Raw genomic sequence first — 25567 nt, forward strand, 5'->3', positions numbered from 1 at the left:
AAAAACATCCAGTGTATTACTTACTACTTGTAATTGCTGCTCCCTTGTTAAGGTCTTCAAATAGAGCTGCTCGTGAAGTAGTTGTGTCTGATTGACAAGCCCCTGAAGATGGAAGTGGTGGACCAGGTGGTGGTGGTGGGGGAATAGCTCCTCCCGATGGTGGTGGTGCAGAAAGAGATGATGATGTTGCTTTAGGACCCTTGAAAGAAAATTGAGGGGGGGGATGGGGAACGAAATCACTTTTCAAAATGCTAAGTACATCCCTATGAATATTGCTAATATACAAGGCATGATCAATTTTAACAATTCACTGCACTCAGGTGAGAAAATTTTTCCATCACAATCAAAACAAGAAAAAGCCCAACATAATTAAAAATCTACTTTTCCAAACCACTCAAATTCACACAAAGTGCAAACATATGTGCTAAGGTTCATTAATTGCATATGGGTTTGAGGCAAGTTGCGGCTTCACTCTTCTTTACCCTCATGCATTAAGTTTCACAACTTAGGCAACTCGAGCACATGGGGAGAGAGAAAAGTTGATTACTTCCAAAATAAATAATTTTAAATAATGCTGACATTGGAATATGATTTTTCTTTCAACAAAGCACAACTTTAAGATAAATCCTTCCTTGCTAGTAGATTGGAAACAAAGAATATTCAGAATCATTGAAACTTATTGTACAAAAAGGCTTGCTTCAGTCATTTCATTCATATCCCTATTAGAATCCATCACATATTCTGCTTCCCCCATTTAAAAAAATGAACATTCTAATAACACCCTGCATACGAAAAAACTCCTCCATCAATCCTGATCTTAAAATTTATGCTCTGTAACAACTCACTAAGTGGAAACAGTTTCTTTTCTATTGACTTATCAAAGCTCCTCAAATCTAAATACCCTTCAGATCATCTCCTAACATTTTCTGTCCTAATGAAAACAGATTCAACTTCTGTAGATTCTGCTCAACTTAAAGCCTCATATTTAGTGCACATTTTGATACAAGGCAAAAAAGTGCAGTGAACAGTGTTTTTAAACGATTGATAGGATAGTTGGAGAAAGCTTTGCTCTACACAGCAAAATCTCTAGGTGGTGCAATAGCAATGCGAGTTTATGTTGCAGCCAGTGTACTCGTTTAACATCCCATTAAGAATAATGATGGAAGCCACAGTCTCACTGGGCACAACTGAACAACATTATGGCTCCACGATGAATAATCTACTTTCCAAAGAACCGTACAACATGTTTACAGCACATAAATGGTCCATTATGTCACTGAAAATCCAACCCATTCTCACACTACACATTGGTGTCTATTCCATTTCACATATTTATCTGTTTTGTTTATGGAACCTCGTTTATACAAATGAGCCTCCTGCATTTGCCCATCTAAACAGCTGTAAAGTACTTGTGCAATCCAGAGGCACTAAGATGTTATACAAGTTTTTCTTTCTGGACAGAACTCCAAAATAACAACCCAGATGTTATTAAGCATAGGCCGAAATAAAGGGCAACACATTCGGCATCAAACCGGTGCCTGAGCTGTACAGTGATAATGGATGCAATAAATTTAACCTTATTTGGTGGATACAAAGTGAAGGTTAAAAAAAAAATTAGATAGGAAGAGGATACCTGGTTAATGTTACTCTTGCACTGGAAATCAAGTATTGAGTGAAGATGTACAACAAGATCAGGAGAATTCTGTAGCACACAATCTTACTTCAAAAGAATAGTTTAAAACCCAGTGGTTTTAAAAGTGAAAAATGGTGTTATTTCAACGTCATGATATGCACAGAATGATTTAACACAATTGTTGAGATTAGCTTAGTAATAATTAACACAAATATTTGGTACTCAATTGCAACTGACCATTTTCACATCTGTCAAAGTCAGTCACTATTACATTGTCTCAAATTCTCTACTTAAATATCCCCTCCTCACCACTTCAATTCTTACCCAAATTAAAAATGTCCCCAATCATGCTTTAGACACTCAGTTCTCCCCATTCTCTTGTCCTACCTCATCACCTTCCTCCTCACAGTAGAGTGAAGCCTTATTGCACACGGTGTCAATTAAAACTATTCTGGACTACAATCTCTGAATCACCAAGCTAATTAAAACTGAGCCCATTTCACCATTCAGGTAACTTGCACACCTTGGTTCTAAATGTGTGTGGAATTAACTTTGCACTGAGATGCCTTGAATAAACAACTTGCTTTTCATGGGAATGTCTAAAAGACCACATCAATTAAGTTTTATTCAAAATATTAATTATTTATAAACCTTCATATCGAGACTAGCAGTACGCATTGTAATTGGCTAATTTTTCTGCTGCCATTTCTGTAAGTAAATGGATTCCTTCAAGATGGTCCAAGTATCTGTTTCACACACCCATTTTCACAAAGCAATTTTTGAATACTGCAATTTGAAAAATCAAGGTAATCTTTTTATTCCAATGTTTGAGAATACAGACACATGCACAATACGCAGATCATAACATCCCAGGTTTGGTTCCCAATATGTACCATCTTAATATAGGGAGTAAAGGGGATGCAACTAATGCCTCAGCACCACTGGACTGAGGAGAGGGGAAGAATATCGGAGATAAAGCTGCTGTTTTCCACGTTGAATCTTTGATAGCAAAGATTAGTAGGCTCCCCTACTGTGGCAGTCAATGGATGGATACTCACACACAGGAAATTTCGAACAGGGTTCATAGGCTCACAACTTTGTTAACACTGATTCTTGCAAAGTTGGACATTGCGATGAACTGGAGCATTCCCTTTATTTACACTGAGTCCACCGCTCAACCAATGCAAACTTGGTCTATATGACAGGAGACAGTGAAATATTTTACTGAGTCAGAGATCAACACCAAATCATTCCATGCAGAAAACTGGGACACTTACTGTTTTGTTCCAGCAAAGCCCTGTGGTGTGGTGTGCCTTGATGTATGCTTGAAGTTCAGTCCAGAAGTTTATATAGGCTTTAACCCACTCCACATGCCTTTTATCGCTGAAATTGAATAGTTACACATTAAAATATTACCTTTCCACAAGCTCCTCCCATCCATCTATGTTTTCTCTTTTTTGCATCTAATCTGTTATGCTAATTTCAGTACAAGTCATCTATTACGGAGGGGGAGATAAGAGGCAAGCAGGAATTTTGAGCTGGGATGGAATTCATGACAGAGGATAGGGACACCAAGGACTGGACTGAGGCAGCAGCTATTTCCACCGCTTTCTAGCTGCATTTAGTGATGTGATCAGACCAATATTGGCTCACCATGGAGTTGCTATTGTAGTGGTTGAAGAATAAAAAAAGCCTGGGCCACAGAGTTAAAAATTCTCAAGTAGGAAAAAAGCATAAAAGGACTGGATGGTCCAGCATCTGTTTGTGTTTTGGATCTTTTCTTTGTTGCTTAGTGCAATATATGCAATTTTGCATCATTGTTCAAGGCAGTTAGAAATGTTCACCCAAACTCCCCTTTTCCAACCTTCCACTTACTGCTCCCATCGCCACTTCCAGACTGATCTCAAACTGTTTATTTTCAGAAACAAGTGCAGGGCACAAGTGGTTGAAAACACAGCAATAGGTCCCCTTAACTAAACGTGGGGAAATTTAATATTGTTCAGTACACAGGAGTAGGCCTTTCAATACCTTGAGCTCATTCTGCCTTTCAATAAGATTATGGTTGATGTGACTGGGGCCTCAAATCCTTCCCCCACCTCCAAAGCCCTCAACTCTCTCATCAATTAAAAATCTGCCTACAACCTTGAATATATTTAATGACCCAGCCTCCTCTACTCGCTGGGGAGGAGAATTCCAAACACCAGCCCTAGAAGAAATTCCTTCTCATCTCTACCTTAAATGGGAGACCCCTTATTTTGAAATTCTGCCCCCTAGTTCTAGATTTCCTCACAAGAGAAAACATCCTCAGCAGCTACCACGTCAAGCCCCCTCGGAATCTTTGCAAATGTGGGATACCACGAAGGACAGAATATGTATGATTTGTATTCAGGAATTTAAGTATATTAAATTAAAGTATATCCTTGTCTACAAAGAACGGAGTTAAATCTTCATGGAATGTTAACTGCAAAAGAAAATTAGCTGCTCTTTGGAGTTCAGGATCATCTTTAAATGATGGATTTCAATTTATTTCACTATCCTGGCATTACATTTTGTAGCATTATAGATTCCAAATATTTTTGAGAGATTAATCTATGGATCGGAAAATGCTTGCTGATCAGAGCTGCATTGGACGTGACCTAAAAGGTGGAGCGAAATGGGCAGAAGAAAAACAAGATACTTTTATGACTTGGGTATTACAAAATCATTACAGGATTATCTGAATTGATGAACATGGATACAGAAAGCATCACTACATATCAGAAACACTTGAATTTCAGTTGGTCTTTTTGTATGATTGATCATGTTGACACCCAGTTTCAAAAGATGAGTGTTTTGGTTTAAATTTTGAGGGATATGCTTGAAAATGATGAAGTTGCCATTATGTTAGTCCGGAAGATTACTCAGATAATCAAATCTATGAAAATAAACATTTTTAGAATTAATAAAACGTCTTCTAAATGCAAAAGGAGTTAAAGGAAATGATACTAAGTGGCAGTCATACGTGTCTTTGTACTCCTTCAGAACCCTATTGGTATAAAACATAGCAGCATCGGTCATCTCCTTAACATAAGGACCAGGTTTGGGAGCCTAGAAGGAAAAAGCTATTATTAGTTTTCATGTAAAGTCTTGCTGTTCGTTTCACAATTTTGCAATGTTATGTACAGAAATTATGGATGCCATTCTTAGGACTTCAAAGGGAAAAGTATTCATATGTACAATTTCCACCATCTATGCTCATCACTGGCAACCATCTATGGAGTGGCGCTAATTGCTTCTCATTTACATAGATACAAAGACAATACTTATAATGAAGCCCGTCACCTATTTCAGGCAGTTCCAGTTTTTCGCACCCTGCTAATCCCTTCGATTTAAAAAGGTTTTGCTGATTTCTGGCAAAGTCAGATCATCAAGCAATCAGCTGCTTACACACTGGATGAGATTGTTTGAATTGATATTAATTTGGACATTATTAACAAATAAGAGGCAATTTCAAAATGGAAAGTTCACGCATCCTCTAGAAAGTCTTTTATAAAATATACATGACAAATGTTTATCACTCCATGTAAAAAAAAAGCTGAATATCTAGGTAAGGTTTCCACACAAATCAATTGGCTATATTCATCTAAAATGCTACTTCATTGCTAAAATCTATTTTAGTTTTAATGCCTGTTGGTATACAGAGGACATTACCAACACGCCTGCTATAATTGGCAGCGACTGTGCTAACAATTGCAATTTGCCTTCATTTTACTCACTCCTGTTCCTCTCCTTCAAGCTGGGCATTCTCTTGCAGTTTGCTTAACAAACAAGTGATTTTAAGAGAGCTAATCTAATTCAGAAAGTATCAATTTGCACCTCTTAATATGGAGGGCTAAATATGGGAATATAATTTATAAAAACAATTTGAAAAATATATTCACTTTGAAGATTAAAGTAAATCTCTAGATAAAGTTGCAATCAAAAAGCCCACATATGAAAACTGAGGATGTCCCTGATCAAAAGCATATTAAAAACAGATGCATGCCATACCAAAATTAGGTCACAGCTCCCGTATTAACATTACTGCGCAAAATTACACACTTAAATTGAACAAGTAGAATACATACAATTGCCAACCATCCCAGGCCAGGAATGCTCTCACTAATTGCAGATAGATGATTGAAATGTTTGCCTGCACGATTTTTCTCTCTGAACTCTTGAATCTGCAGAATTTTATTGGAGAGAGGCTGAAGTAGCTGGGTCAATTCATTCTGCAAAAATAAATAAATAAAATGGCCATCTTTGAAGAAAACTAACCATATTAATAAGAAATAAGTTAAATCCACAATCTGAAAAACAGCAAATTACTTTATTCAAAACACTGAGCTTAAGCAAATCAACCACAGATAAAATTAAAGATGGACAAAAATACTTCGACCAATTATTTGCATTTTTATTTTCCAGTTGCTATATTAGTTTACTTTTGTATTTAATGAAAAAGATGAAAGGCCTGTTATGTCATTCATGCATACATAGCAATACCATTTTTTGATCCTTTATTGCTGTCCTACTTAGAATAAATGCAACAGTATGCAAATAGAGGGAACCAAAAGGATAGTAGGCTCTTGGAAAATGAATGCCGCTATTATTGCTAATTACTTTTACTAAATTATATGTTGAGGACTAGCCCAAAAAAAGAGAGAACTTTTGATCTCTTTTATACATGACATTTCCATTCAGTTTGTCTAGCTGAAAACCAACACCTCCAAAAACAATAGCATTTCCTAACTACTGCACTAAGCAGTTAGCCCACAATATGCCTCCACAGTAGAACTTGAACCCATGATCGCCCAGTTCAGAAAAGAGCACACCAGGTACAAAGCTGACAAAACATTCGTACTCAAATCTATTAGCTAGCAATGAAAACTTACAATAAATTCACATTTGAACAAATACCAAATCACGGAAAAGTAGTCAAAATCTTTTATTTGACTGCTAATTCCTTACTTTAAAAAGTACCTAGACCAAGAACAGATGAAATTTGATCATTCATTTTTTGAGAATGAGAATGCTGGAATGTAGAGGGAGCCCAAATAGTCACAAATCTAAAAAGTGAGTTTTGTCACTCTGATGAAAGTAAAGGTTAGTCTTTCAAAGATCTTCTGAGACCATCAACCGGCCAAAGGAATCCAAAGTGAAATGGTCATGAGGTACCCAAAAATGGTTCGCAAGAAGCAAATTGAAAATAGACAAGTCTACTCATCATCACATAGTATTCTCACAAAAGGAGATAAAGTTAAAATTTGCAAAGGTGAAGCAGAGTGTTTGAGGCAAATGTTAGTTTACAGGACACAGTTTTACTCTCATGTCTTTTGTAATATTTCTGATATAAAGTTACTGGTGAAAACTGCAAAATATATTTCATCATCTAAACAAAATCTATTGTGCATTACTTTAAATGGGAACAGCCTTCTTACTGGCATGTATTTTGTTACAAATGCAAGGTTATAGACTATTGTCAATGTCTTGAAAAGTAGAACAATTGTTTTCAAAAACTCCAGCTTAAAGACATCAGTCAAAGATGACAGAGGGTAGCAGTGGAAGGGTGCGTTTCTGAATGGAGGACTGTGACAAGTGATGTTCATAGTAAGAAGTCTCACAACACCAGGTTTAAGTCCAACCAGTTAACCAAAATTAAACCTGGCATTTTGAGTCTTCTTACTGTGTTTACCCCAGTCCAATGCCAGCATCTCTACATCACAAATCGTGTTACTCAGGGATCAGTGCTGGGACCTTTGCTGTTTGTAATAGATATAAAAATGATTTGGAGGAAAATGTAACTGGATTGATTAGTAGGTTTGCAGACAACACAAAGACTGGTGGATTTGCAGATAGCGATGAGGACCATCAGAAGATATAGCAGGATATTCTGGAGTGAGTCTGTTTTAACGCGAGGAGCATAACGGGTAAAACGAATGAACATAAGGCCTTAATGTTTGCAAGGAATTTAGATGTGGTTGCAGTGACAGAGACATGGTTAAAAGGGCAGGACTGGCAGCTAAATATTCCTGGGCATAAGTGTTTCAGGCATGACAGAGGAGGGTCAAAAAGAGGAGAGGGAGTGGTGTTGTTAGTTAGGGAGCACATTACAGCGGTGCAGAGGGAGGATAATTTAGAGGAGTCGGGAAATGAGTCGCTGTGGGTGGAGTTCAGGAATAGGAAGGGAGAAATCACTACGCTAGGGGTATACTATAGGCCACCCAATAGCCCGCGGGAAGTGGAAGAAAGTATATCTAAAGAAATTCTGGATAGGTGCAGAAAAAATAGGGTTGTTGTAGTGGAAGATTTTAATCTCCCTGGGGTGGATTGGAAGGTGCCTAGGGCTGGGGCTCCGGACGGGGAGGAATTTGTAAAACGTGTACTGGAAGGGTCTTTGGAGCAGTATGTAGCTAGCCTGACTAGAGAGGGGACTATACTGGATTTAGTTCTGAGAAATGAGCCTGGTCAGGTGATCAAGGTTGCAGTAGGGGAACATGTGGCAAACAGTGACCACAATTCTGTCTACTTCAGGATACTAATGGAAAAAGATGAGTGCTGTCCGAAGGGGAGGGTGCTAAATTGGGGGAAGGCGCTAAATTGGGGGAAGGCTGGATACAGCCAGATTAGGCAGGAACTTGTAGATACTGACTGGGAGGTTGTTTGAGGGCAAGTCCATGTTCGGCACGTGGGAGTCTTTTAAGGGACAACTGAAAAGGTTGCAGGAAAGACATGTGCCGGTTAAGAGGAAGGATGGGAAAGGTAGGATTAAGAGCTGTGGATAACTAGGGATATTGAGGACTTGGTCAGGAAGAAAAGAGAGGTGTATGTTAGGTCTAAGCAACTGGGAACAGAGAGAGCATTGGAGGAATACAGACAGAGTAGGAGGGAGCTCAAACGGGAAGTTAGAAGGGTGAAAAGGGGACATGAAAGAGTCTTGGCAGACAGGATTAAGGAAAATCCAAAGGCATTTTACTCCTGTGTTAGGAACAAACGGGTGGTTAGAGGGAAAAAAAAAATCGGTTCTCTTAGGGACAGAGGAGGGGAACTATGCTTAAAGTCCGAGGGAACGGGGGAGATCCTGAATGAATACTTTGCGTCAGTATTCACGAAGGACAGGGACTCGTTGTCCGGTACTGTCTTGGAGGGAGTTGTAGACCCATTGGAGGAAATATCTATTATGAGGGAGGAAGTGTTACGGTTTTTAGGTGGTATTAAAACTGATAAATCTCAGGGGCCTGATGGCATTTATCCTAGGCTGTTAGGGACACGAGGGATGAAATTGCTGGGCCTCTGATGCAAATTTTTGTCTCTTTGGACGTAGGTGAGGTCCCAGAGGACTGGAGGATAGCGAACATGGTACTGTTCTTTAAAAAGGGTAGTAGAGATAACCCAGGTAATTATAGGCCGGTGAGTTTGACGTCAGTGGTACAGAAGTTGTTGGAAAGGATTCTTAGGGATAGGATGTATACACATTTAGAGTGTGGCAATTTGATTAGGATAGGCAGCATGGCTTTGTAAAGGGGAGGTCATGCCTTACGAATCTGGCAGAATTTTTTGTGGAGGTGACAAAAACGGTCGACGAAGGACGAGCCGTGGATGTCGTCTATATGGATTTCAGTAAGGCGTTTGACAAAGTCCCTCATGGTAGGTTGGTGGAAAAGGTTAAGGCTCATGGGATACAAAGACAGGTGTCTAGATGGATTGAGAACTGGCTTGGTAACAGGAGACCTAGAGTAGTAATGGAAGGGTCCTTTTCTAGCTGGAGGTCTGTAACTAGTGGTGTGCTGCAGGGCTCAGTACTTGGACCTTTGCTATTTGAGATGTCCATAAATGACTTGGAAGAGGGAGTAAGTGGTGTGATCAGCAAGTTTTCTGATGACACGAAGATGGTTGGACTTGCTAATAGTGAGGAGCAGTGTCAGGCAATACAGCAGGATATAGATAGGCTAGTATATTGGGCAGAGAAATGGCAGATGGATTTTAATCCAGATAAAAGCAAGGTGATGCATTTTGGAAGAAATAACGTAGGGAGGAATTACATGATAAATGGTAGGCCTATTAAGAGTATAGAAACGCAGAGGGACTGGGGGTGCAGTACACAAGTCCTTGAAGGTGGCAGTACAGGTGGAGAAGGTGGCGAAGGCAACCTATGGTATGCATGCCTTTATAGGAAGGGGTATAGAGTATAAAAGCTGGCGTCTAATGTTGGAGTCATATAGAACGTTGGTTCGCCAGCATTTGGAGTACTGTGTCCAGTTCTGGTGGCCTTACTACCAGAAGGACATGGAGACCCTGGAGAAAGTGCAGAGGAGGTTTACCAGGATGCTGCCTGGTATGGAAGGACTGAGCTATGAGGAGAGTTTGGGCAAATTGGGGCTGTTCTCCTTAGAAAAGCGGAGAATGAGGGGAGATCTAATGGAGGTATATAAGATTATGAAGGGAGTAGATAGAGTGAACAGTGGTAAGCTTTTTCCCAGGTTGGATACAAAAATTATGAGGGGCCACAGGCTTAGGGTGAGGGGGGGGGGGGGGGGGGGGGGGGGGGTATAATTTGGATGTTAGAGGGAGGTTTTTCCACACAGAAGGTTGTGGGAGCCTGGAATGCACTGCCAAGTAGGGTGGTGGAGGCAGGCACACTAGAGTTGTTTAGGGTTTACTTAGATAGGCACATGAGCAGACTGGAGATGGAGGGATACAGGAGACTGTTCTAAATAAAGATCAAGAGCCTTGGGACGTCCCTGGGAATCAATTGATTCCTATGGACCTTCCAACATATTTTATGGCTCACTTGTCTTACTTCTGAGCTTCTGGAGATTCTGTAAATGTCTGTATAAGTTGTGCATGTTTATTGATGTCTTTTCTTTTAATCCACAGGTGATTCGGTCCGCCCTGTTGTCCAACAAGGGGCATACATGCGGTGGGTCATGCGAGGGCTGCTCTTGGATGTTGCTCTGAGAGTTGCCTTGTGCTTCACCTCGTTAGTGTACACTTAAACTGGACTATCTGACGGGCAACATGACAGCTCAGTGACTATCACTGTTTGCTGTGCAAATACATGGGTTTGGGCCAGTGTCTGTGGGAGTTTGCACATTCTCCCCGTGCTTGTGGGTTTTCTCCGGTTTCCTCCCACACCCCAAAAACGTGCTTTTAGGCTGATTGGTGTTAACAAATTGTCCCTAAATTAGTCTTCCCTCAATCTTCCCCAATAGACGTAGACAAAGGTCATAGGTAGAAGAGGGCACTCTCAGTGTTAAAATGGCGGCACGGGCTCGTTGGACTGAAGGGCCTGTTCCCCGTACTGTGTTGTTCTTTGATATAGATCAGTTGGAGACTTGGGCAGAGAGACGGCAGATGGAGTTTAATCCAGACAAATGTGAGGAATGCATTTTGGAAGGTCTTTTACATATAGAAATATACAGTAAATGGCAGAATCCTTAAGAGTATTGATAGGCAAAGGGATTTGGGTATACGGATACACAAGTCACTAAAAGTGGCAATGCAGGTGGAGAAGGTAATCAAGAAGGCATACGGCACGCTTGTCTTCATTGACCAGGATATTGAGTTTAAAAATTGGCAAGCCATGTTGCAGCTTTATAGAACCTTAGTTAGGCCACACATGGAATATAGTGTTCAATTCTGGTCACCACAATACCAGAAGGATGTGGAGGCTTTGGAGAGGGTACAGAAAAGATTTACCAGGATGTTGCCTGGTATGGAAGGCATTAGCTATGAGGAGAGGCTGGAGAAACTTGGTTTATGGAGGTTGAGGGCAGGCCTGATAGAAGTCTACAAGATTATGAGAGGCATGGACAGAGTGGATAGTCAGAAGCCTTTTTCCAGGGTGAGAGTCAATTACTAGGGGGCACAGGTTTAAGGTGCAATGTTTAAAGGAGATGTACAAGGCAGATTTTTTTTATATTACACAGCAGTGGGTGCCTGGAACTCACTGCCAGGGGAGGTAGTGGAAGCAGATACGGTAGTGACTTTTAAGGGGCGTTTGACAAGTACATGATTAGAATGGGAAGAGGGAAACGGTCCCTGGAAGGGTCGTGTTTTCGTTAAGTCGGGCAGCATGAGCTGTGCAGGCTCAGAGGGCCGAAGGGCCTGTTCCTGTGCTGTAACTCTTTGTTCTTTGTGATGCAAAGTTGAGTTAGAAATAACTGGATAAATCCAATGTAGATACAAATTTAAATTGATTCATTTTAGGACCAATTAGGAACTCAATATTTCACTTGTACAGTTTATATTTGTTCTTGGTACACTGATTGCAACATTTAGCACCCTTTCTTTTCCAGTTATCTGCCACTAATCCTTTGCAGCAGGAAAAGCGTTAGCATTGATGATTTTTGTGTTTATTAACTGAAGGAGAAAACATCAACCTACTATCGTCATAAAGCTTAACAAAAATCATTCACAGAGGGCAAATACGAAAAAGTAACACTTTAAACACAGTCATACCAGAGTTTGTGAGCATTAAACACTTTTGCAAGTTTCAATTGTCATAATTTGCTACTCTTTCTGAAACTATCATAATGTGGCTGCTTGTGCCTCATTTACCCACAATATTTACTGCTAAAATACAGATTGTTGTATTTTGTAGCATCCATTGTTAGCAATTATTTTGAGGTGATCAGCATTTTACAACACTTATGCAATCTAGTATTTGTTTTTTTTTAAATCAAGCGCATCAGGCATGAAAGGTGCTGGCAGAGGGGGACTTCAGATTAACCAGTCCATAGATGATTGGAAGTGCAGCTCATAATTAGCAGCTATTTTTAGTCTTATATTACACTTCAATTAGTCTCCAGTGGGAACCCTGGCGAGGATAAACAACCAAACATTGCAGAGTTACAGTTCATTTATCAGGATCGTCACAGTTGTAATAAACTGCATGAGAATATTTCCAATTACAGAAGCTCATGAGAGTACCTAGTGATGCATTTATCTCCCTGTTGGTGTTCCACCACCCCCAACTGGTGATGCAACTGACTAAAAACAGAAACACAAAAAACACTTGCCAAAACAATGTGAACAATTGATTCAACTTTAAAAGGCTTAACCCCTCAACCAGCGTTGAGTGCAATAACTTCCCCCACTGAGCGATATAATAAGCAGACCAAGACTGATCAAATTCAACTCTACACATTTAACTCTGCAACCAGATTGCTGATTGAATTCAAATAGAAGCTCTGAATGTGAAAATAAGATAAGAACTGAGTAGGACATATTGTCACTCAAGTCTGCCAGCATTCAATCACTACCTTCTACGTCAATACCATTTTTCTGCTCTTTTTCTATCCCTTGATTCATTTACTTTTGGCAGTATTGAGAATTTATTCAATGACACAACATCCAAAGCTCATAGAAGGTTCACCAGGCTGATACCGGAGATGAGGGGGTTAGCTTATGAAGAGAGATTGAATAGACTGGGTCTGTACTCGTTAGAGTTTAGAAGGCTGAGGGGGGATCTTATAGAGACTTACAAGACAATGAAGGGGCTAGATCAGGTAGAGGTAGAGAGATTCCCGCTTCAAAAGGATAGCGGAACAGAGGGCACAGCCTCAAAATAGGAGGGAGGGGCAGTTTAGAACGGAGTTGAGGAGGAACTTCTTCACTCAAAGGGTGGTGAATCTCTGGAATTCTTTGCCCATTGAAGTGATGGACGCTACCTCGCTGAATATATTTAAGTCACGGTTAGATAGATTTCTGATAGACAAGAGAATTAAGGGTTAATGGGGAGAAAGCAGGAAAGTGGAACTGATTCACTTCAGATCAGCCATGATCTTACTGAATGGCAGGGCAGGCTCAAAGGGCTAGATGGCCTACTCCTGCTCCCATTTCTTATGTTCTTACGCCCAAAGGTCAGACTTCTAACCCTCTATCACCAAGCCTTGCACTGATACTTGATCACTGATGAAGCACTTCAGAGATGCAACTTAGCATAACTCAGACTCTATGAAAAAAGTACCGGGCCCTGGTCTACCACAGAGAAGGAAGTAAAATGGATGCACAAATAAAAGAAACAGAAGTGGTGTTCAGCTTCAACTTGGATTCGTGAAACACTTATGCTAAAAATTTCAACAGAAGTAGTAAATGCAATCAGCATTCAAGTTTCCATGCGCAATCTCTGGCCAAGTATCCTACCATAGTCGTTGAATCAGCTGCTAAATAATACATAACAGGAAATAAAAGGCTTGCATTAATATGGCATGCCTTTCCGACATTAAAAAAAAGTGCTGTACAGGCAATTAAGTACTTCTTGGTATTGCATTGGTGATTCAGGAACTACAGCAGCCAGTTACTGCACAGCTAAATTTCACAAATAGCAATGTGATAACGACCAGATAACTACAGTGATGTTAGATAAGGGATAAATATTATTAAGGACTTCCCTGTTCTCCTTTGACATGATGCCATAGGATCTTGTGTCCACCAGAGAAGTTCAAAGTCTCAACTGCAAGATGGTACTTACAACAGTGCAGCATTTCTTTAGGACTGGTACTGGAGCATCAGACTAGATTTTATGCTCAAGTATCTGGAGTGGGGCTTAAACCAAAACCTTTTAGCTCAGAAGTGAGAGCGCGCTCTCACTGAATCATGAGTTACACCCAACAGAAGTTTCTGCATTATCCTAATTGATCCCATCCTCTAATTCCACCTCCTCGATTGCAGATAAAGATATTTAAATCAAGGCGTGGGTACTCAAGCGGGGGCTGGTTGAGCTCAGCTGGCTGGACAGGTGGTTAGTGATGCGAATGACGCCAACACTGCAAGTTCAGTTCCCATACCAGCTGAGGTAATTTATGTAGGTCTGCCTTTCCCCTTGCTTAAGGTTTGATGATCCTCAGGTTAATCACCACCAGTCAGCTCCCTCCTCTGACCAGTCTAATGTCTACTAGCAGAGTGTATCAAATTGTATTCAATCTAACCATACAAAAAGGTGGTGGTAATGGCTGGTTTTAGTCACACAAATGCAAAGCAGTGAAAAAAACCATTGGATCTAAAACTGATTGCAGGAGATGTTACTAACTTGAAAGGTTTTCACAAGCAGATACAACATCCAACAAATCAAACACCTACCAATGGAGGCTGCTGGCATTTGGAAGCAATCACCAGGAATGATCTTTGCATCTTCACAGTTTCAATCACCATGTCAGCCTAAGCAAAGAGTAAAGCAAAAATAACTGAATATACTACAAAATATTTACAGATGGCTAGCCCTCACTTATAGAAATCTACACTCGGGTTCAAACGTAGAGTTTGCACTTAACAGGTCAATTTTCTGATTCAAAGTACATTTGATAACAGTGTGGATGCAAAATGGAGATCTCGATTCACATCACTTTTTGTCAATGAACATTGCAGTATTGCTAATGTATCCTTCCACCGCTAGCAACTTGTTAGAAAAGTTCAATCCAATTGATTAATCATCCTAGCATTAATTTACCATTAGAAGAAAAGACTTAAGAACTACTAAGACGGAACATTTCCAACTCAGGTCAAAACCACTTACAATGTCCAGGGAAGGGACCAACAAACCAATCAGCACACCAACAGCCAGGAATGTGACAATTTCTGTGGTGCACAAGCACTAGTAAAAACACTACCATTGTGAATCAGAATTTAAAAATATGATTGCTCACACAAAATAATAGAGTTGGTTTGGATACAAATTCAGTAAATGAATAGCATTCCTGCAAAGCCTCAAGGAACTCACATCCTTGTACCTTAAAAATGGCTTTAATCAGTCAATTTTGATTATGGGCATTTCTTGCTTTCTCCCTTGAGCTAGGTGAAGACACCACATCTTTCTCAAATAGAACGGTCTATCTAAACTCAGACTGAAGGCAGCAACATAACATCACAATGGTCCCTGTACTTTTGGAGAAGAAAAAGACATTTTAGTTTGGAACTGTGTACTGTCTATGCAACTCGTCCAGATTATGTTGAAGTTTGTCACAACAAACTGGTGCAAGTTCACTTATCACTTACTGACTAATAGATTATTATGCTGGCTTACAGTTTAAGAAATGGCTTAGCGAATTGTTAATTTGTGTCTGTTAACGATCTTGTCACGGCTGACTCCAAGACCAGCTTCTAACCTCACACTTCAGCACAAAGACCACCCACTTCCATCTCCTTTACAATCAATTCACTCAAGGGCGTCTAAACTTATCTGCTCCCTTCATTACCTCTAGCTTTGACTATCTCAATGTGCTGTCAGCTGGTCACACCATTGCACCTCCATAATTTTGGAGGTCATCCAAAACTCTGCTGCCCTTATTTTAACTCGTATCAAGTTTCGTTCACTTTTATTACCGTGTTCAGCAGCCTACACGGACTCCCAGTCAAGTAACACCTCTTAACATTCTCATCCTCGTTCTGAATCCTTCCCTTGCCTCATTCCCGCCATACCTCTAACTTACTGCAGTTCCATAATCTGCACTCGTTTAATTCTGGCCTCTTGACTATCCCTGATTTTATTCATTCTGTGCCTTTAGTTGCATAAGCCCTAAAGTCTGCAATACACTCCTTACATCTCTCCATCCAACTCTCCATCTTAAAACCTGCCTCGTTGACCAAGATTTGATCATTGGGTTTATCTCCTTAACTGGCTTATGTGAAATGCCTTAGGGACATTAGATTACATTGAAGGCAATTATGTAATTGCAAGTTGTTTTTGTCTGAAATGGAGGCAATTGCACGGTTGCATAATAATTAATAATCAAGAATCTATAGGTAGTGGGGGTGGGGGGCTTTCATCCATCTATTTCCTTTCCTGAAGGTACAGCCTTACTGGTGTGTAGTTCCAGAGGCTCAAGTACCTATCTTCATGAAACTAGCTAATTACATACAAACTTAAATATTAAACTCAGGCTGATTAAGCACCTTCAAGTAAAGTTCAACAATTATACGTGGAATTTTCCTTCTCTATCCTTGTCATGTGGGTAGAAGGGGGCATTCAATTTTTCATTTTTTTTTTAAGCGCCAGACTGTTTAGGTCACAGTTAATATTCTAGGGACCCGGGTTCAAATCCCACTACAGCAGATGGTGGAATTTGAATTCAATAAAAAGTCTGGAAATAAGAATCTACCAATGTCTACTATCAAAAAAACCTATCTGGCTCAGTAACATCATTAGGGAACTAAATTTCCAACCTACATGTAACTCCAGGGCCTCAGCAATGTAGTTAACTCTTACCTGCCCTCTGAAATGGCCTAGCAAGCCACTCAACTTAAGAGTAACTAGGGATGGGTAATAAATGCTGGCAGCCAGCAATGCCCACGTCCCATGACTGAATATAAAAAAAACTTCCTACCAGAATTCAAATTAACTCATCACAAGGATTTAAACCTTAGACTTTCCTAGTGTGTTGGCTGAATTCAAATCCAGATGATTTACCTAGAGGGCTAGCACAGAAGAATTCCTGAATCAAATTTTTCAAAAGCTAATTGTGACAATTTAGCCACACTGTTTATTCTATTTTTCCACAAGGAGCAAATTGATATTGTTGGCAAAAGTAGATCTTGGGGAGGATGTGCTGACACTTCCTCCTCCCACTATCCCTCTGTACACTTAACAATCCATTAGGAACTTTTGTGGAACCAATGATTGAGGTATCATTTGACAAATCACTTAACAGAATTACTCACATGTTTCCCAATATCGCCACCAATCTCTTTACTTAGTTTCCCATATGTTGCCAATGGTCCATCAAGCAACTCGTCAAATGCCTCTACAAAAGGAGCAAGCTCTGTACAAATGAGACCACAAACCCAGATTAAGATCATGCACTAGTATAATGTTAAACAAAATCAATATATACACACACACATACACTATATTTTATATATCTCACATACACATTTAAAATTACTCTGATCAAATAATGCACATTACCCTACAAAGATTCATTAATCTAAACAGACAATGAAAAGGCTTCCACGGGACCCAAAGCAAACTTCTAATTTGATCATATTCAACAACTCAGTGAATAAATATGCAGAAACGTTTAGCTTGTATGAACAATTACAATTCGTTTTCAAGTTAAAAGAGAACGCAGAGGAAACTCCAAAGAGTGGATGGAACCTATTGCAGCACATTCTTTTACTCAAAAAGCACTGAATTATTGCAAAGTTAACATAGAATCAGTGAGCCACCAAATCCTAATTGTTCCATCCAGTGTTAAGAGAACATGGCCCTTCCTCAATAACATACATGTTGAGTTTGCTGTCAGTAAATAGGAACCAAATCTTCATCCAACACTAACTTTCAATTCAAAATGGCATTGGAGTGTGGCGACTTCTTGCGCGCTCCACCCAGCATATCCTTTAATTCTATCTTTCACTCTCATTCTATACTTCTCAAACTGTATTCTAACTCGTTTAAACTCTCTAACAATGCACTATTAAGTTGATCTTTCTCTGCACCATTACAATGACTATAACACTACTTTCTGCACCCTCCTTTCCTAAGCACTGTATATTTTATCTGTATAGTGCATAATAAACTAAATTTTCATTGCATACTAATGTGACAATAATAAAACAAATAACACTCTGCTCATTTTATAAATTATGCATTCTTCAAAAAAAAACTCAGTCTGCCTTTCATAGAATCAATATACTAGAATGAGACCAATATGTAGCACCAAAAAGTACGTGTCGAATAAACATACTTTCAAACTGCATGCACATCCCTGGTTAGATTAAAGACAGGAACAAAGGAATTCATGTCTACTATCCTGATCAAGAATACTACCTTAACAATAGCACAGCTACTGCAAAGTATTTTAACATCACCATATGCCAAACTTCTCCTCTGCTCAGGCACTCAGGATTAAGGATGCTTCCACACTAAAAATTAGTACTTGGGTGACTGAGTCCAGTACACAACCTACAGTCTGGCACAGGAGGGATACACTTTGACTGGAGGAGGGGCTGGGTGCCAGGTTGCCACAAACGTTCCCTGTTGACACTTGGCTTCAGTTTGCTCTTGGGTGATGAAACGAAAGGAATCCAGTTCCATCCTTTTTTCCCCCACTTTGAGCTCGGGATTCCTAAGTGTGGGTGGAGATATTGCACTTCTTCAAGGAGGCTTTGAGGTTGCCTTTAAGAAGCATTTCCTCTGCCCTCCTGGAACTCATCTGCAGTGCTGAAGCTGTAGGTACAGCACTCGTTTCTGGGGTATCACATGGATGATGTAGCCACCCTCAGTGTGGATTGAACGTAATCAATGCTTCAATGCTTGTTTGAGCAAGAACATTGACATTGATGGGATAGGAGCACAAATGGATTTGCAGGATCTTGCAGAGGCAGTGCTGGTGGTATATCTCTAGGGTGACTACTGTATATAGTTGACATCTGACCCATGGACGGTACCACTACTCCTCTACAGAACATAAACTTCTAATTGCCTATTAAAGTTACTCGAACAGACAGGCACTAACATCTCTCCTTAGCTATGCAACAGACTAAAATCAGCCTCAGCTGTGCTACCCAATCCCAAAGCCATAACCTAGAAACACAGACAAAATAGCTCAAACAGATCATTTAATACCACCACAAAACAGGGCAAAGTCCAGTTATGATAATTATTTGCCAATACCTTCAGAGCCACATGCTGCAACGTCAGAACCAGTTCCATGTCTAACGGATTGTTCCATTGTCTCCAATCGTAAAACAGCTTTCTCCAGCCTCTGCACAAGGGCCTCCATGTTTGCCATTGCTCAAACCTAGGGAGGGGAATAAAGACCAATAAAAATGAGTAAACTCTGGAATAGTAATCAAATTTAAAAATATGACATTGCTCAAGCTATGCTACTCCAACCACACATGGCACAGTTATTCAAAATGAATGATCACGAATAGGGCCATAGTAAACCTTTGCTAAACACTTTTGCAAGCAGTTGTATTCCCTACATGTTGATGCACAAAAAAGCACAGTAAAACCAAGTTCTCTTTCTTATCAAAGACAATTACAAGCAAGTTATGTTCAAACTAAGAACCAAGTGATATCCTAAGTCAGTGATACTTAAGGTTTTGATAACAAGACCACATAAAGACAGATTTCAGGAACATGTTAAATTGGTGCTCAATTTGGCTTGTATGAAAGCAATAAGAAGAGGCTGCAACTATTGCCATTTTTGCAGTGTTCTTAATGTGCAGGGATGAGAGGAGTAAAGATAAAAAAAGTCCAAAAATCTGTGACAACGAATCATCCGCACATTATAGCAAAAACCAGCAAAGTTGCTGCAACATGAATGGAAAATTATAGCATTTTTAATGATCTATTTGAAAAGCAAATGCTTCCAGGCCTCAAGGGGGTGGAAACGTTAGTTTTCCCTTTCTTTACCTTCTTTTACCATCAAGTCTGTGGACCAATATAAACAGACCTCAGTATTTTAGCATCAATGCAGCAAGGATATGTAATATAAGATGAAGTCCAAACAAACAACAGAACTTGGCCATACTGGATTATGTACTTGCAAAGCAAAAGGACTATGGAAAGGGAGATGCAAAGATCAGAAAAATAATTTCAAAGGACAAACTTCCACAAATCAAAATCCTGCCAAAATATAGAAATTTCTCATCCCAGAAAGTAGAAATGGCCTACAGGACATTTCAAGCCCAGGAGAAAATTGATGGGGGCCAAAGTATTTGGAGGGTTACCCAAAAGCTCAAGCAGGTGGATCTTAAAGGAGAAGAAAGTGGGATGGCATATAGGTTTAGCAAGGGAATTCAAGAGTTTTGGGCCATCAATGGTGGAATGCATCACATAGCAGAAGGATGTTGCATAGACAACAGAAATGGATTTTGGCTAACTTTCTAACCTAGAGAGATGAAGACCAATTCAAGGGACAAACTCAGTTTAGACCAGAGAATCAAACTGGGACTTGCTTAACACAATGAATTAGCTATTCACTGTATAAACGCTGCCTACTCTGTCAATTAGCACGTATACCTGCCTTTAAGTTATTGGTGAAAAATCAGAAGAAAATGATAATTCGTTTCTGTCTGCTTCCGAATTAAGAGCGCGAGATGACTCGCATGTTGGTCTATAGTTAGGGGAACATTTAGGACAGAAAGAGTAGAGAAAGAGAAGCCATTTCTGCCGGTTACAAGAGGACTCATGGATTAGGGGGCAGGATGTAAACACTTTAAGAGCGCAACTAGGAAGCGCACAACATGGTAAAAGTTTGGAATTCCTTTCAATTAATACTTCATTTGCTGTTTATTTCAAAACAAAGATTAATCTTTGTTAATCAAAGATACGAGATATGGGACACGGCATAACAATCTCCGGGGCTTCAATCAGCCATGATTTCATGCAATGGCAGAATAAGCCTGAGGGGCTAAACGCCCAACTCTTATTTCTATGTGCCTAGTCAGGGAACATGCACACCTACACATGCTTGTTCAGCTGTCTTACAGAAATGCGTGATGTTTGGTTCACAACTCCACAGAAGGAATGATTAAATCAGTGATTTCAAAGCCATTCAATTCAAAAATTTCCTCTTCAGTTCACATCTAAACCTTTGCTTAGGTCACTGCCTTCAGGACAGAAGAAAGGAGAATACCAGCATATTTTTAAAATCCCAAGAACGGGTTAATTTCAAATCTAAATAACTACCAATATTCTTGAAAGGCACAAATAAATGTTAAAAACTTAATCCTATACCATTAAGTTTGGACGTTTTACAAATATGTTCAGAATTAGGTATACATATTATAAAGTTCAACTTGCCCCACCCAACTTACTTGTGGCTGATCTGTTTAAAGTATATTACATGATATCTCCCCTGTTGCAAAATGCAACAGACAGCCCAGATACAGCACAATGCTGTGCAACCTAAGAGCCACACAGCCAAATCCACAAGCAGCAAGTTGCTTTTTTTGCTTTACTTAAGGATGGAAAACAAACACTGATCACTTGCCAGCGATGCCTGCATCGTATAAAGAATAAAAAAAAGTTTCATTCCAGTTACCAACCATTATATTTAAATAGATATCAACAACATAATGACTGACTAATTAGAGATGTTCTTCTAGAAACAACAAAGTCTGTGCAACTACAATATTATCCTGTGCCAGCTTTTAAAAGGACAAATAGTTCCTCTTCTGGAGGAGAGTACTTCTACAATCTTTAAAAACTCATGGGTTAAATAAATGAAGTCATTTCAACCAAGGATCTGTGATTCAACCACTTTCTAAATATACTGCAGCTTGAAACAACTGCTAATCTTATACCACAAATCAAAGTAAAGAAAAATGTCAATTTTTTAAAAAATGGTATATGAAAGGCCTTCATTCCAAAGATGTGTGGGTTAGGTTGATTGGCTATGCTAAAATTACCCCTTAGTGCCCTGAGATGCATAGGTTAGAGCAATTAGTGGGTAAATATGTAGGGGTATGGAGAGGAAGGGCATGGGTGAGATTGTGGTCAGTGCAGACTTAATGGGCCAAATGGCCTCTTTCTGCACTGTAGGGTTTCTACGATTCAAAGCTGAGACAAAATGGCATTTTCTGCTGCCACATGCTCAACTTCAACAGGAAAATTACCAACGCATTGCACTTAAGCAGTGCGGCTTCTGTTCACAAAAACCTTCTGCTTTCTCTGAAAAGTTAACCGTTTGATCCATTTGAAAAGCAACTATGCCTCATGGATTGTAAAACTGATTCATTAACTCTTCCAATACTGAATTATTTTATCTGAAAAAAAATTACTAAAACATACAGTTTTACTTCTCCTGAATCAAGGTCTTTCTCTTTCTTCGAGGTAGAATGTATTTGGACAAGCCAAGAACAAAAGTTACAACTGAGGTGATCCAGCGTAGATCAAACAACTGAATGCTCAATATTCACAAGACTGAAGTGTACTGCAACCAATTTAAGTCATCTTCAACTGCTAATAGGACAAACAAGACATGCAACAGAAAACATTTAATTTAGTCTTTACAGACAAGCCAAAGATTAAAGCTCTGGATTAAGGTTTTCAGGCCTGACCTCACTATTTTGTTATAGGAACATTCAGCCCTTCAAGCCTGATCCACCACCACTCATAGATTGTGCCTCAACTCCACTTTTTGTCCTCATCCATCAAAAATCTGTCCAACTCTGTCATGAATAAATCCTCCGCTTCCGTGGGGAGAATGCCACCTATTAATGGCCCTCTGCGACAAATGTCTCCTCATCCCAATCTTAAAAAGGGAGCACTTTTAGTTCTGTAGTTCTATTTTCCCCAATAAGTGAAAATTCTACTGGTATCAACCGTCAAGTCCCCTAATACGTTTCAATAAAATCAATTCCCATTCTTCTAAACTATACTGAATAAAGACTAAACCCGTTCAACCTTTCTAACAGGATAAGCCTTTCACCTTGGGAAGGAATCCTGTGACCTTTTTCTGAACTGTTCCACTAATGCAATGAAGACCAAAACTGCATAGAGTATTCCAGATATGATCTCACTACCTGGATATTCCATTTCCCTTGGAATAAATGCAAACAGTCCATTTGTCTGCCTAATCACTTGCATACTGTACCTGCATACAACCTGCAGTGATTCATGTACCAGGACACCCAGGTCCTTATCTACCACCAAGATCTGCAATCTCTCACCATTTAAATATTCTGCTTTCTCGTTTTTTCCTGCCAAAAAGTGAGTTCACATTTTGCCACATTATATTCCATCTGCCAAATTTTGTCCTTTCACTTAAACTTATCTCTCCCTTTGCAGACTTCTCTTGACAACTTTTCATATCTTGGCAGACAAATTTAGTACCATGCATTTGGTCCGTGCATCCAAAACTTGATGCAGATTGAGGCTTCAGTACTAATCCCCTGTGGTATTTCTATAGTTAAAGTTTACCAATCTGAAAAAGATCCATTTGTCCCTACTCTCAGCTTCCTGTTAGCTAACCAATCATTTATTCATGACAAATACATTCCCCTCTATACCACGTGCTTGTGTAGTAATCTTCGATGTGGTACTTTATCAAATGCCTTTTAGGAATCCAAGTACACTCTATCGGCAGGTGCCCACTTTACATCTTAAAAACTCCAATAAACTAGTTAAACATGGTTTCCCTTTCACAAACCCACGGTGACTCTGTTGACCCCATTACAATTTTCTAAGTAACCTGCTCCAACATCCTTAATAATGGTTCCCAATGACAGATGTTAGGCTAATGGTCTGTATTTCCTGTCTCTCTCCATTCCCACCCCCACCGCTCTTCTTTTGTATAAAATGTGTTTCATCAGCTATTTTCCAATCCGCTGGAACCCTTCCAGTATTTAATAAATTTCAGAAGATTATACCTAAAGCATCTACTCTCTTGGCAGCCAGTTCTTTTAAGACTATCTGGTCCTGGGGACTGGCCAGCCTTTACATCCAATAGTTTTCCCAGCACCTTCTCCTTGGTGATGGTGGTTTTTTTTTAAATTCCTGCTTCCCATTCACCCGTTAATTTCCAAGAAATTTTGGGATGTTTTCTTAGCCTTCTGCAGTGAAGACAGACAAAATACCTGTTTAGCATCTCTGCAATTTCCTTGTTTCCATTATCTTCCCCAGACTCTCTCGCTAGAGGGCCAACACTAGTTTCAGCTACTCCCTTCCGATTTAAGATTTGTATAAAAATAGTTTTTTTTATTACCAGCTAGTTTGCTCCTTTTTAAACCATTCTTTGCTGGTTCTTAAAATCTAACCAATTTTTGACCTACCACTAAGCTTTGCAGATTTTGCAGTATTTCTTTCAATTTGGTACCATCCTCAACTTCTTTATTCAGCCATAGATGATGCATCCTTCTCAAAGAGTCTTAATGGAATAAATATTTGCTGAGAGTCAAGTATCCCCACTGTCCTAGCTTTTAAACTAGTTTCCAAGGTTACTTTTGTCAGCTCTACTTTTAAATTACCTTTACTCAAATGTGAAACACTAGTCTTAGATCCACACTGAAGATGAAATTCTATGTTAACATTGCTTACCAGGTATAGAATAGCCTGCTCTAGGGTTAGTGCTTGAACACACTTAAGAGATTGTCTCACTTCTTAGGAACTAATTTTCCAGGCTACCTTTGTCAATCTGACTTGCCCAATCTTCACGGAGATTAAGTCACCTGTGATCATTATAATGCCATTTTTACACACCCATTTATTCGTTCCTGTATTCTCTGTTCTGCAATGTAACTAGTGTCAAGGTCCAAAGTTAAAATACATACCAGATTGCTACAACAGCTACAAACCACTCATTAGGCATGGGATTTACCTAATTTTCACTAAATAAAGTTGCATGCGAGTGCCTCATTTGTGTGCCATAAAACATTCTTCCTACATTTTGTTTAATTTAATTTCCAGTTGTGGCAAGTTAGGGCAAGCAAAGAAGCATAATCAAGTCTTTCCTAGAATCCCTACAGTGCAAGAGGCCATATGGCCCATCAGTCCTACACCAACAACAATCGCACCCAGGCCCTAACCCCGGGACCCCACAGATTTATTCTGGTAGTACCCCTGACACTAAGGGGCAATTTAGCATAGCCAATCCACCTAACTCTCACATTCTTGGAGTGTGGGAGGAATACCACACATACACAGTTAGAACATGCAAACTCCACACACACAGTGACCCAAGGCCGTAACGGAACCCAGGTCCCTGGTGCTGCGAGGCAACAGTACTAACTACTGTGTCACCATGTTGCTCAAGGTAAACACCGGTAAAGAGTTTTAAACTCTTATTACAGCATCCTAAACATTAATCACTCATGCCACATAATTGGATTGCATTGTTTGCACACAGGTTTTCAAATTTAATCAATCTTAATGGAATAAATGGCAGCACAGCTGCATCACAGCTCCAAGGACCTGGGTTCAATTCCAGCCTTGGGTGACTATGTGTGGAATTTGCACATTCTTCCTGTGCT

General features: G+C 39.7%; 1 protein-coding gene across 2 annotated transcripts in view; it reads right to left on the minus strand.

Moving 5' to 3' along the window:
- cap1 (CAP, adenylate cyclase-associated protein 1 (yeast)) overlaps positions 1–25567 on the minus strand; it is a 42172-nt gene that overhangs the window by 15452 nt on the left and 1153 nt on the right. For both annotated transcript variants that reach the window (XM_080211416.1, XM_080211417.1), the window contains exons 2-8: positions 19260–19386; positions 17306–17406; positions 14732–14809; positions 5740–5883; positions 4635–4720; positions 2911–3016; positions 25–199 (exon numbers count right to left, since the gene is read on the minus strand). In XM_080211416.1, the coding sequence (XP_080067542.1) occupies positions 25–199; positions 2911–3016; positions 4635–4720; positions 5740–5883; positions 14732–14809; positions 17306–17406; positions 19260–19377 (808 nt within the window). In that variant the 5' untranslated portion in view covers positions 19378–19386. The remainder of the gene's footprint in view (positions 1–24; positions 200–2910; positions 3017–4634; positions 4721–5739; positions 5884–14731; positions 14810–17305; positions 17407–19259; positions 19387–25567) is intronic.

The sequence above is a fragment of the Carcharhinus amblyrhynchos genome, chromosome 24, assembly GCF_965287045.1.
Source record: "Carcharhinus amblyrhynchos chromosome 24, sCarAmb.v2.hapA, whole genome shotgun sequence".
NCBI classification, from domain to species: Eukaryota; Metazoa; Chordata; class Chondrichthyes; order Carcharhiniformes; family Carcharhinidae; genus Carcharhinus; species Carcharhinus amblyrhynchos.